Here is a 10900-nt window from a genome sequence, read left to right on the forward strand (position 1 = left end):
CTGGTTGGATTTTTACCTGTTTGTTTTCTATATAGAGAATAAATGAAGTCATTAAGTTAAATGGTTGGTATTTACAGAAGATCTACGAGGGGATTAGGGAGGAGAAACCATGATCACAAATTATTGTACAGAAATGAATTTTTTAAAAATACCCTTATGAACATAGTCTCAAAAATAGAATCTGATTGTGTTTCAATTATATTGTAGTTATATACATAATTTACTCTCTACATTATGCTTGAAAGTTTACAACTTGTGAACTATAAAATCACTGATAAAAACAAATGACAAGATACAAGGCAAACAGCACACTTGGACATTTATTAAAATTCACAAGAAATAAGAAGAGTCAGAAATGTCATTCCCAAAGAATTATATATCTTACATGAAATTATGATAAAATATGGAAAATGGGTTCTCATAAAAATGCAGGATTTACACTAGTCACAGTTTCAGTTGAGAGAATATAGAGCAATTTCTCAAAATTGAGTAATTATGAATGACCAAATACATGAACCATTTGGATATCTATAGTCAAACACAGACATAACGATAGGATATATAGAGGTGGTATCATGAAATTGACTGTTTAGGTAACTGTCTGATTAACTACTATCTGATTTGAGCTACAATTAAGGAACAAATTTTCTTCATTCTGGTCTAGTATGCAGCACATTTTGTCATTATTTTGCCAAGTAATATCTTCATGTCCAAATATTATTCACTTTTTAAAAATTTCTTTATTATTATGTGTTTTAAATTTTATACATCAGCCACGGGTTCCCCTCTCCTACCCCCTCTTACCCCCACCTTTCCCCCCAGCCCTTCCCCTCCATTCCCATGTCCTCCAAGATCAAGGCACCCCTGAGGATTCATTTAAACCTGGTGGATTCACCGCCTTCCAGACTGAGCAAAGTGTCCCTGTGTGAGCCCAAGGTTTCAAACAGCCAGCTCATGCACTAAGGGCAGATCCTCTTCCCACAGACTGGGTGTCTCCCAAACAGATCAAGCTATTCAATGGTCTCACTTATCCAGAGGGCCTGATCTAGCTGGGGGCTCCATAGTCTTTGGTTCATAATTCATGTGCTTCCATTCATTTGGCTATTTGTCCCTGTGATTTTTGCAATCTTGGATTCAACAAGTCACGCTCTTACAGACCCTCCTCTTTCTCGAGTGCTGGACACCTGGAGCTCCACCTGGGGCCTGGCTGAGGATGTCTGCATCCACTTCCATCAGTTATTGGATGAGAGTTCCAAGACGTCTGTTAGGGTATTTGGCCATCTGATCACCAGACTATGTCAGATCAGGCTTTCTCTTGACCATTGCCAGCAGACTACAGAGGATATATTATTGTGGATTTCTGTTGACCTCTCGAGCACTCTGCCTATTCCTGTTCTCTTGTGGTCTTCATTTATCATGGTCTGTTATTCTTCATTCTCCTTTTCAGTTCTTGATCCAGCTGGGATCTCCTGCTCCCCTTAGCTTTCTTTCCCTCAAATCTTGCCCTTCATTACTCCCACTGTCGTCCAGGTTTAAATGTGCCTGCTTTCATAGCAAAATCATGCATGTAATGTAAGCAGGATGAATGTTGAGAACATACCAAAGGCATCAAAAACACAAGGATATATATGAAAATATTTGTGGCTATAAGGCAAAGATGCACAATAATGAAGTAGTGAAGAATAACTTCATGTCCTAATCATTTATTCTTTCATATTATTTGAGAGAGAATGAATTTTTATAGAAATATCCTTTCTAATTTAGAGAAATAAGTAGAAAATATTAGAAGATGAGAGAATGAGGATGGATTTCATCAATAAAAGAAAGCAAAATATACAAAATCTTAAATTGCCATATGATCTGTGACAATTGGTTTTGTGCTAAATAAGCATGAAGACTTCCAGGTAATTAAGAAATCATAAACTAAGCTGTAAGTTTGACTTTTCCTCTTAAGGTGCTTTGTTTCGGACATGATAAAGCACATTCATCTGACGTCTGAACAAAATAATAAAGCACTTGGGGAGAAAGATGCAACCCAGGAGGCCTGCACTGGAAGCTAAGATGGAAAAGACTTCCATGGCCACCATGAGTTTCCCCTTGGTGCTGTGGTAGACAGGGAGGAAGGTGACCCACACACTGAAGAACACCAACATGCTGAAAGTGATGAACTTGGCTTCATTGAATGTGTCAGGCAGGTTCCTAGACAGGTAAGCCACAGTGTAGCTCCCAAGTGCCATGGAGCAGAGGTATGCCAGGACAGAATGGAAGGCAATAGTGGAGCCCTTGTTGCATAGAATAATTATGTGACCATGTTCAGAGTAAGCATCTGAGTCAATAAAGGGAGGAGAGGTGCTCATCCAAATTCCACAGAGCACAAGTTGGATAAGGGTGCAGACGGGAATGATGAAGTTAGGAGCCCGTGATATCATTATCCACCTTATCAGTCTCCCTGGAAATGTGATCTTGAAAGCCAGAACCACGGTAATAGTTTTGGCCAAGACTGTGGAGAGAGCCACAGTGAACAGGACTCCAAATGAGCTCTGCTGCAGGATACAGGTGGCTGTATTTGGATGGCCAATGAATAGCAATGGACAGAGAAAACAGAAGGTTAGAGTGATGAGCAGGATGTAAGTGAGAGCCTGATTGTTGGCCTTGACAATGGGGGTGTGGTGGTACTTCACAAAGATCCCCAAAACACCAGCTGTTAATGCAAAGAAGCCCAGGGACAAACAGGTGAGTGCCTTCCCCAAAGGATCTTCATAGGACAGAAATGTCACTGCTTTCTGGAGACAATGGTTCTGTTCGGTGTTTGCATAATTATTTTCTGGACACTTCACACAATGATCCATATCTATTCAGGAATTAAAGTTATCGTTAAATCTCTGCTCAGGTTCCCCTTTTATATCAAGCCATTTCCCAGCACCATTTGTCTGGCATTTGCCCATATTTCCTTTGTTGTTCAAGACTCAAATAAATAAGTCCTCTACACTGAAAATTCCCAAATGTTTTCTAATCAACCATTCCAGGTTGATACTGCTATCTTGTTTGCTGCATATAAAGTAAAAAAGTGTAACTTTCATATTCTTATACTTAAATATATTTCAATTATGTGATAAAATGCATTTTTGTTTATTCATATATTCATATTTTTAAATTAAATTACATAAACCTAACTTGATCATAGGATCACTGAAATTTCTTTCTTGTAATGTTGTTCTCAGCCATCAGGCTCAATTTGGCAATTTCCTATGTGTTCATTGAACACCCCAAGATGTTCATTCTCTGACAGTGCTTGTGAAATGAGAATTATTGGATTTTTGAATGCTGGAAGAAATCCCTGTGTGATACTGTATAATCACTACTAGAGAGAAAAGATCTATTTAACAAATAAATAAAAACCTCTACTTTAGTCTTAGTAGGCCATGGAGTACTTTTTTAATACCTTATCACTTGTAACTTGTGAGTTTCATCTTAAATTCAAAAGATATAAATTTGACTGTATTAATTCCATATTTACATTAAGAATATTGCTATTCCATATTTCTTTCTTTTTTTTTTGGTTTTCAGAGACAGGGTTTCTCTGTGTAGCTTTGCAACCTTTCCTGGAACTCACTCTGTAGTGCAGGCTTCCCTCAAACTCACAGTTCTTCCTACCTCAGCCTCTCAAGTGCTGGGATTAAAGGCATGCACCACTATTGCCAGGTTCCTCATATTTCTATTAAAATTTTCAATATTTTTGCAATGTGGATTTTGTAAGTAATTAAAGTTTATTGAATTTATCATTTTCTATTACCTGATATACCTTTTATTATTCTAGTATCATTTGCTTTGTTAGTTCTTCAGATGTGTCTTCCTTCTACCCTCTCACTCTCAAGTTACTTTGCTTTTTCTATATCATATGTGCTTATATCTATCCATTTCTATCTGACCATAAATGTTCTATAAGCACAACCATATCCCTTCATTAGTAAATGCACAGGTTATATAAGTCATTACAAATATTTTTAAGAAATTTAAAATGATTTTTATGATACATATACTTCATTATATAGATTATTTATTTATTTAATTATTTTTTCTTTATTATTATGTGTTTTAATTTTATACATCAGCCATGGGTTCCCCTGTCAAACCCCTCCTGCCCCCATCCCCATCTTCTCCCCAGGCCCTCTTCTCTATTCCCATGTCCTCCAGGACCAAGACACCCCTGAGGATTCATTTAAACCTGGTCGATTCAGTACAGGCAAGTCCTGTCCCCTCCTTCCAGACTGAGCAAAGTGTCCCTGTGTAAACCCAAGGTCGAGAAAGAGGAGGAGCTGAAAGATCATGAATTGTTGAATCCAAGATTGCAAAAAGCACAGAGACAAATAGCCAAATGATTGGAAGCACATGAATTATGAACCAAAGGCTGTGGAGACCCCAGCTGGATAAGGCCCTCTGGATAAGTGAGACAATTGAATAGCTTGATCTGTTTGGGAGTCACCCAGTGTGTGGGACCAGGACCTGTCCTTAGTGCATGAGCTGGCTGTTTATATAGCTTTTCAAGTACAGGATTCACTGTTTTGAAATATTTATCACTCTTGTTTTAGTACTAATCCTTTCTGACTAAAGAGTGTCTCGTTAAACTGCAGTCATGCAGTACTTGATGTTGATGTTTCTAATTTCCTCCAATGAATAAACTAACATGTGGATGAACAAACTGTGGCTCATTTGTGGACAAAGCCTATATGCACATTAAGTTTTTGAATGCTCTGGATAGTCAGTCTCACTATGCATATTTTAAAATTAGTCAAATTAAAGTCACCCAATAGTTTGAATGTTTTAAACTTTATGAATGATATTTTAAAAAACAGAGTTACAGGAAAATCATTATATCATTCAAAAATTCCAGCAGTTATTCAAACCAACTCATTTGATATACATGATAAAGTTGATCAATTCTTTTTATGTTTCTCTCCAAATTAAACATTGTGAGTATATGTGCTCCTTACAGTCTCTGCTATCAATTGACTAATGCCTGTTTTATGTTTCTTGGATCTGGAAAAGACAGTCCTTCATATTCAGTGTCCTGGATTGTTCTAAGAACAAAGATGTGCATCTATGCCTGGCTTATCCACAGCACTGTCATTAACAAAACTGTTGATGTATCATTCAGCTAGTTTCATAAGATATTAGCAGCCTACCTGATACTCTTAACATGGTGGTTCATTTTTTCTGTGACTCAAGCTACAGATGATCTGATGCTACATTTAACATTGAGTTGCACCAAGCAAGTACATGGTATACATATATGAATGGAGGCAATACATTCACAGATAAAACAAAATGAAAAATTATAAAATAAAACACTTTCAAATATTTCCATGTGTAAATTACATACAATCATTCTAACACTTCTAATGCATCTAAAACCATGACTGAAAATATGCAACTAAAGGCTATAAAGATCCAACCTTTTAAGATGTGCTAACTATGAGATAAATATGATTTGAAATGCAAAAAAATCAGTAATTTATAAAGTTTGTGCATGTGCACATGAGTGCATGCCAGCATGTGTGTGTGTGTCAATGCCTCTGTGTGTGTGTGTGTGTGTGTGTGTGTGTGTGTGTATGTGCGTTTTAAATGCCATGGTGAAATAAAGCAGACTACTCTGTGATGGGTAGAGTTGTTCACTGAAATTAACAATGGATGTAGAGGATCAGTAACATATATCAAGTATGAGTTTCAATGGCCTGAGCATCAATTAAAATGAGGATAAAATCAACCAAAACATTCTTCTTCTAACTGAAAGAAGAGGGTACTTATCTCAAGTGTTCCTTCACAGAATTTTTCAGTCTGCTTAGACTTTGCAGAAGATTGTTTAAGAGGTGAGAACTTCCCCAGTGTATCTGACACACTTACCTGTCTCATTGGAAATCTCATTATCTGGACAAGGGGCACAATCATAGCAGCAGACAGGCTTGCCCTCCTGGGTAGATTTTCTGAATCCTGGAACACAGCTCTCACTGCACACAGAACGAGGAAGCTAATAAGTAAATATAGAAGAGAAAATACTCAGAAGTGTACTGTTTTAAAACAATGAAACTGTATTTCCATATTGAAAAATGACATAGAAAGTTTTATATTTATTATTTGCATGTTGCAGATCCTTTTTTGTTGCATTGCTTATCATTTCAATGTAGTATACCCTATGAAGTTCAATTTCTTTCAACAATGACACAAAGACAACAGAAATCTGAAGGATTGTGGAAATGTAAATGGTAGGACAAAATAATACGTTGGTTGACTGAGGACATAGCATAGTGGGCAACTGTAGTATCATACTGATCCTATTCTGTACTTCCTCACAGCTGGAGTGAGCAACTTTGTTTCCCAGTGGTGTTGCTTAATTTACATTTGTCAGCTTGACAGAATTCAGAATTATCATATAAACTAATCTTTGTGACTTTCTATGCGAGATGATCTTGTTATGGCTCTTGAAGTGGGAATTTATATTCTCTAATTATGTAGCAACATTTCATTGGGTGTTGGTAAGGGCTGAAAAAAAAAAACAAAAAGGGAGTTGAAGAGCAATGTCCACATCTATCTACTTCCTGACTAAAGACACAACATGACTCACTTTCTCAGGCTCTTGCCAACATGATCTCCTGAATCATTATCGAGTGCTCACCCAAATGTGAATCATATAAAATTTATGTTCTTAAGGTATGTTGTGATGTATAGACAAATTGCTTCCTTTTCATCAGCAAGAAAAGTAATTAACCAATGCACACGTGCCCTCCATGCTACTGGGCATTGCCAGGTGCTTGAATTCAAAATAACTATGCACTTACATCTCCTAATCTGGCATCTTAATTCATACTTTTGTCAGTTGGTTTCAGTACAGGGATTAAATCTTAATAAATGGACACCATTTTTATAGCTGCAAATAAGTACCCATAGAATAAAGTATGGGAAAATCAACAATTCCATTACTCAGACTAAGACAATTGAATCTTATTCAGATGATGTTATTTTTGTACACTGAGAAGGGCCCTGAGTAAGGTAATAATTATCATTACATCCACAAACAAATGTTTATTGACATAGAGATCAAAGCAATGAGATAAGATCCAGCCCACCTCTGTAAATCTTATAGCCCATTCTATCATATAGTCAGACAAAAGCAGTTCTTGCCCTTCTGGAGCTTTTGGAGAAAATGTTCCAACTTTCATCTTTCTTCTGAGGCTCTCGGGAAAATTCCAGATGTTGATAATATCATATTCTGCATCAAAATCCCTTTGTGAATCAAAAACCACAATGTTTCTAGCATGATTTTTGTACTGTATATTCTTGAGAAAAGGGTGAAGCTAAAAGAGATGCATAATCTAATGTATTATAATTCCCAGAAAATTTCAATGGAACTTGATGAAGTAATGGGCCTCATTGTCCTAAATCTCTAGCATAAATTGCAAGCTATACTAAGATATCAACAACTTAATGGATGGAGACCAAAAGTGAATATATCATGTTTCTCTACTGCCAGTTACTTTTAAAAGAAAGATTTACACACACACACACACACACACACACACACACACACACACACACACACAGAGAGAGAGAGAGAGAGAGAGACAGAGAGACAGAGAGACAGAGAGAACAACAAACAAACAGAAAGATTTAATTAATGAATTTTGATTCAAACAAATGTCCACAATATTAAGTCCTGTCACAACCAAATATTTAAGTAATCTACTCAAAATTTCATTTTGTAAATGGGGTATTTATGTAGAAAATGTATCTAAGTGGTCAGTTAGGTAACATAACCTTAGCTTCAGAATGTGAAGTATAAAGATCTACTAGTATTTGAAAATTTAGAATAAAGTTCTCCTATTTCTACTATGAAATATACTTAGTGATGTTTGGGTTTCAATTGGGTGCATTGTCATGAGAAGTTTCTGAGGGTTATTTTAACAAAAGGAAGATATGACATACATACATCTTAACTCTGTTATTGCAACCCATTCATCATGAAAAATGATATAAGGGTTTGCACTGATGTAGAGATGATTAATTACATACATTATCTCAGGTGCATTTTGGCAAAATATGCCACAGTGTACAAACATTTCCTAAGTGCTTTTATGAAACTTCAATATGTCACAGTGCTTTTGATAAAATATACAGGACGAGAAATTACCTCCCAAGGGAAGTTATATATCTCTCCATTTCCATGGGGGTTAACTTGTATTTGTTGGAGTGCCATCTCATGGAGACTGTAAGCCACAGCATATACAGAATTATATACATTGTAACTCTCTTCACTCATGTCCATTTCCCAAACATTTTTAGGCAACATTTCCAACGAAGCATTGGGTAGACAGTTACCCAAAATTTTACAATCAGGTCCAGAAAAAGAGCAATTGAAGTATGTGTTCCAGAACATAGCAAGAATATAGTCTTCTGGGTATTTGGAAGGGTTGTATGTCTGGATAAAACTCCTAAATTCAGAAACCTCAGTATGGTGATGTGCAAAAATTAGACTGCCATGGAATGTATCAAATATGAGAGAATTAGAAAGAGAAGTTTCATCCCATTGTGACTTCAGGACCCAGACTTTCGTGTTTAATAGCTGTGCTGCTATAATCATAATTGCACCATGTAAGGATTCATGGTCACCATAAATGATAACCACATTTGCAGGTGAGTAACCAATCTTCTGGTGAGTTTTTATGGAAGGTTCATAGTAGGAAGTAACCGGGATGTCTGGAATCATTTCTACAAAAGCTAAACACACTCTGTTCCTGTCCATCTCTTCTTTCAATTCTGATAGACTCTCAGCACCAGTGCGGTCATCCCTAAGAACCAGTCCCACCCAGGTCCAGCTGAAATGAACCATCAAAAGGACAACGCCATGTGAGAGAGCTGTGTCCCTGGGTGCTGTCTGATATAGAGAAGAGAACTGGCTTCTGTCACTCAGGAGAGTGTCAAATGGCCCAAAAGTAAGCTGAACGAAATTTCAGATAGGAAACATGAGTGAAGACATTGACAGAGAACAAACTCTTAAAGCTAAGTTGGCACTTGGGATTGGTATTGTCTAACTTATTCTCATTGTGTGATAAACCCCCATCTTTTTTCCTAAGACAATTATAAAGAAGTCCTCACAAGACACAGAATTTCCTAAGCACCCACTACAGGCTTCAACCTATTCCTCATCTCTGTCTCAGGCAAAGTATATGAAGCTGCATTACCAAATGCCTGATTTGTTTTCTTTGATTGATGAATGACACAACCTCACTTCCTTACATTTGAAAATATCTGAAATGTCTGCATTTTAATGCAAGTTTCTGGTTCCCTCACAGCCATGTCCCTCACCTGTGGATACTTGTAGAGATTCAGCAGTCTCCCAATAATTGCAGATATTGCCCATGATGTTCCTGTAAGTAAAGCAGCAGGTTTCTTACTTCTACATTCATAATTAATACGTGCTATTTCAAATCCTGTGAGGCAAGCCAAAGCTTCCCGAAGAATAGTCCCTTCATTGCTATGCATATTATAGAGATGAAATCCTAGAGACGTGTTGGGTAAAATGTGTGTGTTTCTGTTGATCTCCTCAATGGCGAATATGAAGGCCAAAGAAAACTGGTATCTCCTCATCTTGTACCTAAGAGAGGGATTATCATTATTTATGAATTGGACTCATATCATATTGTCTACCAGTATGATCTCCTACCTTCTTTGTTATATATAAACAGACAATAATTTTTGTTGTCATAGCAATGCTTATAATGTAAACGCCAGGGTATATACTAAGTGGTGATTTATTACTTAAAGCCTCGTATGGGTCTATAATTTAGAGACAGGAGAGTTGACTTGAACTGATATTATCCTTCCAATCTTCTGGTAAGTAGATATACATACAAACACCCCTAATTCTCTGATGCTTTAACCAGCAGGCGGCAACTTCCTTCCTTTAAGGCTCCTCTAATGTGTACTATGAAACCCCAAGTACCCCAGAACATATTCATGCTGTCTGTACATAAAGGGAGAGACTGAACTACTTCAGTTGTTCTAATAAAATGATACCTATGGGTATGGCTGACTGTTTTGCATACATCAATCCCAAAGCAACATTTGGATCTGATCCTGGAAAGGGTTTTAAGTGTCCACCAACCAAGTGCATATTGTTGACCAACCTTTTATTTCAACCAGTGCCTTCTCCTTTTCCTTTCTCAGAACCAAAAAAAAAAAAAAAAAAAATATGAGCAGAATGAATGAGCTCCTTGTGGTTTTATAGCATACTGGCATGAATCCAACCCTTTGGGTTTTTTTGTTCTCATAATTTTGTGTTTTCCCTCATCTATTAGCCTTTTTTTTAAAATCCCTTCACTGTGTTCTTACTTCCCCAGAAAAGTGGATTACACTAGATCCTTGAATACCCTGATAGCAGATATTTAGACATTCTGAAAATATCAAACGTCTAAGGTATTTATTTTGTAATTTTTAATGTTTTGTTTTCTTTTGTTTTGCTTTAACATTAATAGGCTTTACCATATATATTTACTGGCTTCCAAAGAGACATAGTTGAAATTCACAGATATCAACAGACACTCTAAACATTGGTATTGCCAATGAGAGAGAGGCTTCAGCCAGTAAAGTGCTTCTACAGTTGGCTCAACAGGGTCTCACTGCTAGCTCTGACTGTTAAGTTCAAGCCAATTTTCCTCTAAGATAAAATGTCCCTTTTCCTCATTCTGCTTTGTTCTCTGAGTGTTTGCTTTTGATTCTGCCTAGACTAACAACATGTTTATTAAAGCTTGCTATGTTAAGTTTCCCTTTTACAATGAAACTGATAAAAATTTAAACTCAAAATGATTTAACCATAAAATCTTAGTTCATTAGAATTTGTCTTTTTTGT

General features: G+C 36.7%; 1 protein-coding gene across 1 annotated transcript; it reads right to left on the reverse strand.

The window, feature by feature from the left end:
• Positions 1 to 1949: 1949 nt before the first annotated feature.
• On the reverse strand, positions 1950 to 9680 carry LOC118576186 (vomeronasal type-2 receptor 116-like; the record flags this gene model as incomplete). Its single annotated transcript, XM_036176531.1, has 5 exons — positions 1950 to 2851; positions 5902 to 6025; positions 7122 to 7349; positions 8183 to 8989; positions 9358 to 9680. Coding segments are annotated over 5 exons (2384 nt in total), but the record flags the coding sequence as incomplete, so codon positions are not given.
• Positions 9681 to 10900: the final 1220 nt, after the last annotated feature.

This window comes from Onychomys torridus, unplaced genomic scaffold, assembly GCF_903995425.1.
Source record: "Onychomys torridus unplaced genomic scaffold, mOncTor1.1, whole genome shotgun sequence".
Lineage (NCBI taxonomy): Eukaryota > Metazoa > Chordata > Mammalia > Rodentia > Cricetidae > Onychomys > Onychomys torridus.